The sequence below is a fragment of the Opisthorchis viverrini genome (genome assembly GCF_000715545.1).
Source record: "Opisthorchis viverrini unplaced genomic scaffold opera_v5_62, whole genome shotgun sequence".
NCBI classification, from domain to species: Eukaryota; Metazoa; Platyhelminthes; class Trematoda; order Opisthorchiida; family Opisthorchiidae; genus Opisthorchis; species Opisthorchis viverrini.
This window is the reverse complement of record NW_008751718.1, coordinates 1707199-1713778: the sequence shown is the minus strand read 5'-3', so window position 1 is coordinate 1713778 and position 6580 is coordinate 1707199. Positions and strand designations below refer to the sequence as shown.

Genomic DNA, 6580 nt, shown 5'->3' with positions numbered 1-6580 from the left:
GCCAGAGCAGCTTTTGCGAACCTACGTCACCTGTGGCGTAGGCGTGACATCAGCTTCTCTGTCAAGGGTCGAGCTTACAATGCTGCGGTGCGCTCCATATTACTATATGGATCAGAAACCTGGCCGCTGCGCGCCGAGGACGTCGAAGGACTTTCAGTGTTTGACCATCGATGTCTTCGAAGCATTGCCCGAATCTGGTGGGAACACCGGATCAGCAATTCTGAAGTAGGTCGAATGGTATTCGGGGGAAATAACTCACCCTCGATAGATGAACTGATCACACTGCACAGGTTGCGCTGGCTTGGCCACGTGCTGCGTATGCCAGTCGACCGACTTCCTCGAAGGGCTCTTTTCGTACAACCACGTGAAGGGTGGAAGAGAGCCAGAGGCGGTCAAACAATGACTTGGCAGCGAAATGTGAAAGCCATTACCAGAAAACTCAGCTGCGCTGTTAATTGCCGTCTTCCTGGATGGGGACCCCGAGACGGGCCACATCAATGGCTGGAGACATTGTCAGACATGGCCCAGTCGCGCCCACAATGACGCTCCTGCATCAAAGCTATTGCCTTCAATGCATGGCTCCTTTTCCAGCCCCCACTTGACAACCCACTGACAGTGCTGGACTTATGCACCAACTTACCAGCTCGCGCCTGCAACGCGCAGCTACCTACCCCCTACCCCAAATCATCGGTGAACGAAATTGCGGCAGCTGCAACCAATGTACGACGAGTACGCGGTTATTACAGCTGATAATGATGATGATGATGATGAATTGGTGTCATTCTGTTATTTCAGGGGAGGTTATGTTCAGGCAAACTTTGGCGTTAAAAAAACGCGGTAGAGGTGCATCAAAGTGATCCGAATGGTACTAGGCACTAGTGCTCGGAGATTTCGAGTCTAGAAGTGAGGTACTTGGTTTTGTGTTATTGCATCGGAGCGCCCGACTTGACCTTTGGAATGTTGGTGTATTGCTTGCGACTCTACCCTCAACAAGGAGTTTAGTCAGTCCAGTTGATAGGAGTGATGTACCGTGGTCAGAATGAACATCGCTTAGCGTTCCAACGATAACGATAATACCCCAGAGTAGTTAATGGCTAAATGACGGCCTATGTGTACTACTAAATTCAAAGGAGAATAGTGGGTATCCTCCAGTTATTGAAAGTTACCGATGACGAAAAATCACAGGAAGTGATCTTGTAAAGTTAGTACATAATATTCTAAAAGGTTGTTTTGCCTCACATAAGGATCCGAATGAGGTTATAGTCCCGCAGGACATTTGCAGTTATCAGTGATCTGTTCGATGGCATCAAAAACGCATTATAGATGTTCGTAGTGAAGTCGAGACATTCTGATGGCTCTTGAGTGAGTCTTTCATTTTTTTCAATCCTCACTTTCAATGCGCAAGATACACATTTCAGGAGAGGTTTGCCAGCGAGGGAAAGAACTACGCAGGGATTACCAGGTTCGAACAGATAAACTCTCCAAAGTCGAATCTAACTTTTCGATCTTCCTTTGTTCCACCTTACATGAAGGCCATCGACTTTTGTTCATCAACTTGATCCTTGAGTCTGAGAATGTGTCATCACCATATTTGCATTGCTTTGATGATGCTAACGACGTGGTCGTGGGATCAATGCTTAGAGAAGGTACAGTAGCCCGATTGTTGTGGCGCATACCGCGACAAGGGTGTTATAAGTAGCCACTCCAACTTGGCGCCACTCACCTTTACTACCGTCAAATGTTCCAAAATAAATAAGGACTTATTTTGATAGAGGGAGACGCTTTATTCCTTATCGATTTTTTGTTAGAAGGGATAGTAGTCGGGCATTCTGGCTACTCTTTGATCCTCGATTTCGCATGGAGTTGTTAATGGGCGCATAGGGTGCTTTGTTTTGGAGTTCTATTTCACACACTTTCGAATCTGGTAAGCAAAATATTTTATTTTTCAGGCTGCAACACTTCGCGTTATTATAATTGATAGCATATTACTTAACAGCCTTTAGCGGCAGATGGTATTGAGCTTCGCTTTGATCGTGTTATCTACGAAGGCGTGGGCTTTGTGGAATTCTCAAGGTTTTATTGTGATTTGCTGTATGTTTAAATGGGCAACACGTCGAAAGTAAAATCCCATGTTCTCTTTGGCAGCGCTACCTAGTCCCTCTCTCTCCGGGGCCGCAACTCGGTGGTAGATGCTCTTGAGTTTTGGCGTCCTGTACATTTCCCAGGCAAAAAACTTCAATTTTTCTAACCAGCCTCGAATCGGGTAACAAATCCAGATGGACCAACTGATTTGCTGTCCAGCTTCATTGGTAACACGAACCACCATCATTCTGTTGTAATTGAGGCCTCTTTTCGTGAGGATTTGGAGTCTGCACTGGGATACCAAGGTTCATGTATTCACCGTTTGAGTGATTGCTCAAATTCCAGCTACTCACCTATGTTGTGATTTGTCTTCAGTTCGGATATAGCGTTGTCATCCCCGAAAGTAACACACCAACGGTAAACGTGCTTGACTGTCCAATAACCACGAGGGAGCGTTCTCTGGTGCTAACTCAGAAGAAGAAGAGGACTAAATCCTTGCACAACAAGCTCTTTGTCCCAGTAGAAAATGGCCATAAACAAGGTGCACATACTTTAGTACAACGACAAGGTAAACACATCAGAGCAGCATGTCGAATTACTACTCCACCAACAGGATTGGTCCGAGGTCCTTTGCGAACTTCGCCTAATGAGAGCGCAGCACATGATGACGGACAGCCGGGCTAGAAAGTGAAATTAATGCCACTGGGCCCGGTTACACGGTATATCCTGTGGGGCTTCCAATCACGTGCGGGGACAACCACATGGACTTCAACAGGAAGGTGCAAAGATCCTGTAGCAGTCGGTTTGAAAGCAACTGCCTTCACCTTGTGTCACGGAGTCTTGGCCTGTCCCCCAGCAGCCCCTCATCAAGAGAAATCTGGTGGAGACATTGTTTTCTTTGGTAGAACCATTTGATCGGGTTGGCTAGGTGCTACAGGTTCAAACTTTACAAAGGCTTTCTCCATTTTTCGGGCTCGTTCTGTCAACCCTTCGCTTCCTTGTTGTTGGATGTTTTAGGAATCTGCGCACATTATAATGGTGTTTTGTTGCTGGTACCATTATCATAGTTGACAACATCACTAAACGAAAACACTGGTGTTTCACCGCTGGTATAGTTTTCACGGCATCAGTAAGCCACTGGTAGTGGCCAAATTCGTTGTTAATTGGAGTGCACAAGCCGCCTTAGACAGACGGTTTCAAAGGATGTGAGCACGACTTCTCCTATCTATTTCCATTCGTTATCCAATGACTCAACGTAACCAGTGTGTCCGTCGAGTTCTGGAAGCTTTTTAGCAAGCTCAGCTTGATGAACTGAATGGCCTTGCATTGGCCGAAGTGTTCCAGGGGAAAATAATAGGTACGCGTGTCCCCACAATGTCATAATTAGAGCTACGTTGTTTACTGTCCTGTGCCGAAGATTTCCACTGGTACCAGATGGCCGGATGGTCCAAATGAGTCCTCGCGCGATTTGAAACTGGTGGTCTTCATATGACGATGTAAGCGTTTGTCCTGAGTTTGTGCTGGCTAGAAACAAATGATGCTAAGCACAAAGCTGAAGAAACACTCCCATTATCTTTGCGATAAGCATCAACCCCAAATCAATCAGCATAACGAACTGATAAGACTGTTAGGCTGGTGTCACGACAAATAGCATGGATGGAAGGTACTTCCGTCTGTTTAATTCACAATTGTGCGAGGACTGACCTTCTGTTGGCATCCTTACCTGTGGATCGGCGTCCTCAACTAAAATCTTCGTCTAGGAGAGCAATGATTGGCTTCAGACTACTGTTACTTTTATGAAACTTGTCGCCTTGCCTCCTCCGACCGTCAGCATAGAGGGTCAGAAGACTGTTTATCCGACCTCTATCCGTAAACCAGCCTGGAGAGACCTTGTGGATGACCCATCAGCACTCAACAATATAATTCAGTAAATTACTGAGATACGTAAACCGTTATCCAACGTTATTTTCCAGCCCCTTCCCAATGGGGTGGAGTAGTTTGGTGAAATAGTTTGGTTTTACCACCGGAATCCTCTGCTTCGTGCAAACAATTGTGATATTAGGTCTCTGCATTTAGGTCGCTTGGGCCAGTTTGCTAAATCTTTCACTGCAAATCCTTCGAAAATGCGTTAAAGCTATTCTAAATGAGACTGGCGTACGTGGGATTCGGGACAAAGTTGACTCCCTGAAAGTCTTGGTGTTTACCAGGCGCACTGGTAAATCTAGCAGCAGGAATCGTATATGCATGTGGTTCCCCTTTGGCCGGATTCAGGTGACCGGCCGTCCGATGCGCTATCGACGTGTTTATCATGTAGGTTTTCTTCAATGATATACTAGCTTCCACGGTCTGATAACATTCGCGCTTTTCAACGTCCCGCAGAGAGGTTTTAGCGGATCCTGTTTGTGTGTCGACCACCGCGGCCACAGGTAGCAGAGGGTGCACAGCATCACAGGGACGCATCACGCCGTAGCGTGGATAGAGTTACAGTCGTTAGATGAATTTTGCAAAATGTCACGGGATTTTCATGCTGGTGATGTCCTCAACACCACCGGACTCTTTGTTCGGAGCATACCATCGGTCTTTTCACGACCAAGTGCAGCCTACAATTGTAATGGGATTTGACATCCACAGATTTGCTTGTATATTACAAAGACACAGAATGGTCGTCATGGTTGCTTAATATTGAATAAACTTCTTCCTCCCGGTCTACCCACACTGTCTTCACATGCTTTCCCGAAACTTTAGAGATGCTGACATATTCGATCTCCCTCTGTTTGACCCACCTGTAGCAGTGGTGTACTTGGACTTGGTGGCTGCCACGTGCAAGCACTGGCGGAAATGAGGTACTTAGCGGGGAACGGTGGTGGATGGTTTGCCCCCATAAAGGCATCAAACAGATGTGCTTTACCGGAACTACATCCGTACACCCGTGCACACAGTACGAGTCCCTTCGATGACCATCCGTACTAGTTTTTTTGGCCGTCATTTACCAACTCATATGGAGCTTACCGTCTAAGATTGTATGCATGTTTAGCAAGGAAATGTTGGACGAATGATATGCCCTGTTTTCACAACACTTGAAGGTGCGGAAACATGAAAGGATTCGCTCTTGGCAACCGTTTTTCTCTCGAATGTGTTTGGTTTGCTCGAACTGGGGAGCTACTCGTTTTTTTAAATTGAAATGATACTAAACACGTTTTCCGTGTACCCTCTGTGTCGCACTCCAACTTGACCGTCTTGCCATGTTTGTTCTATATCACTGAGTAAATATAATTTAAATCCTTTTCGCCATCATGAAACCTCTTCCATGTTCTTGTAGACACCTAACCGTGTGTGTTACCTGTTTTCTGAAACGTAACTGTGGACATTTTCGCATCAATATTTCATGCAGCTGGACTTTGCAGACGATCGGCAGGGTTATTTTCCACGTATCACAACTCCGGATCATATTTATCATCCCAACGTGGTCGCTGTAGATGGCGAGGTTGAAATTTGTGTCAACCTTCTGGATAACTGGACCATGTAAGCCCATCTGTTTGCGATGTATTTTCATTAGGAGCTTTCGTTTTCAGCCATATGGGAATTCGAGCCATCGTATACAGTTTTCTGTTCCTGTTTTGTGAGCCCAACTATGATGATGTACTGGACGACGAGTTTGTTGTACCGGAAAAGATGACTGTGGAAGAGGCCATCCGTTCAGCTTTGAGTGGCGGTTGCATTTTTGGCGTGCAACACGAACCGAACAGAGCTTGGTTGGATTGGTGGGAGCATGAGCATACCTGTGCAGACGGCAAAGTAAGTTTTACTTCAAATTCGCGTAGGACTTCCTAACAAGCTCTTTTGGAAGTTCTACCACGGTTTCTATACACCGGAACGGATTATTTTGAGCCAAAAAGTTTATCGTATGCACGATCGCCCTCTCCCCCAAAGCAACCAAGCAGAGAGGGAGTTCATGAGCTGAAGAATGAATTTTCTTTAGGAATAATGCGTACCATTCAGAACAAGTGTACCAGGTCACGTAAAATTTGCGATAGCTGCCTAAAGTGGTTATTTTAAACAAAACTCCTTCAGATTTTGATGGGTATGGGATTTTGTAGAATTCATACTCACATGACTCTCGTTTGAACAGTCGTCCTACTGTCCTGGCGCAATCATTGTGGTGAGTCCACACCAAAGGGGAGGAAGCATTGGACTCGAGTCTCGCTCTTATTAGACCTCATCTGCAGTGCATATCCGGTGTGCTGGGGCTGAACTCCACACATTTGACACGCGAGGCGAGCGTATCACCACTACCCTACCAGCGCACGCTTGACTGAACAGGTGAACATGTTCGCACTTGAGTGACGATTTAGTAACATACGTTGGTTCTGTGGATCGGGTTGCCCGCCCGTCAGGAATGCCACAGACGCTTGAGACCTGCTGGACACATTTTGTTTCAGGTGTTGGCAGTTGCGGGATTTTTGTAGAATGCATACTCACATGACACCCTTTATTATTC

The 6580-nt window shown here is 46.1% G+C and overlaps 2 protein-coding genes across 2 annotated transcripts in view; one reads left to right on the top strand and one right to left on the bottom strand.

Moving 5' to 3' along the window:
• Positions 1 to 6580, top strand: part of T265_04024 (hypothetical protein) — a gene marked incomplete at both ends in the record, with an annotated part of 22709 nt that overhangs the window by 8167 nt on the left and 7962 nt on the right. Inside the window, 2 exons of the mRNA XM_009168642.1 lie at positions 5474 to 5604; positions 5655 to 5877. Coding sequence (XP_009166906.1) covers positions 5474 to 5604; positions 5655 to 5877 — 354 coding nt within the window. The remainder of the gene's footprint in view (positions 1 to 5473; positions 5605 to 5654; positions 5878 to 6580) is intronic.
• On the bottom strand, positions 4222 to 4542 carry T265_04025 (hypothetical protein; the record flags this gene model as incomplete). The annotated part of the gene is made up of 1 exon (XM_009168643.1): positions 4222 to 4542. One exon carries the CDS (start codon positions 4540 to 4542, stop codon positions 4222 to 4224), a length of 321 nt encoding a protein of 106 aa, XP_009166907.1.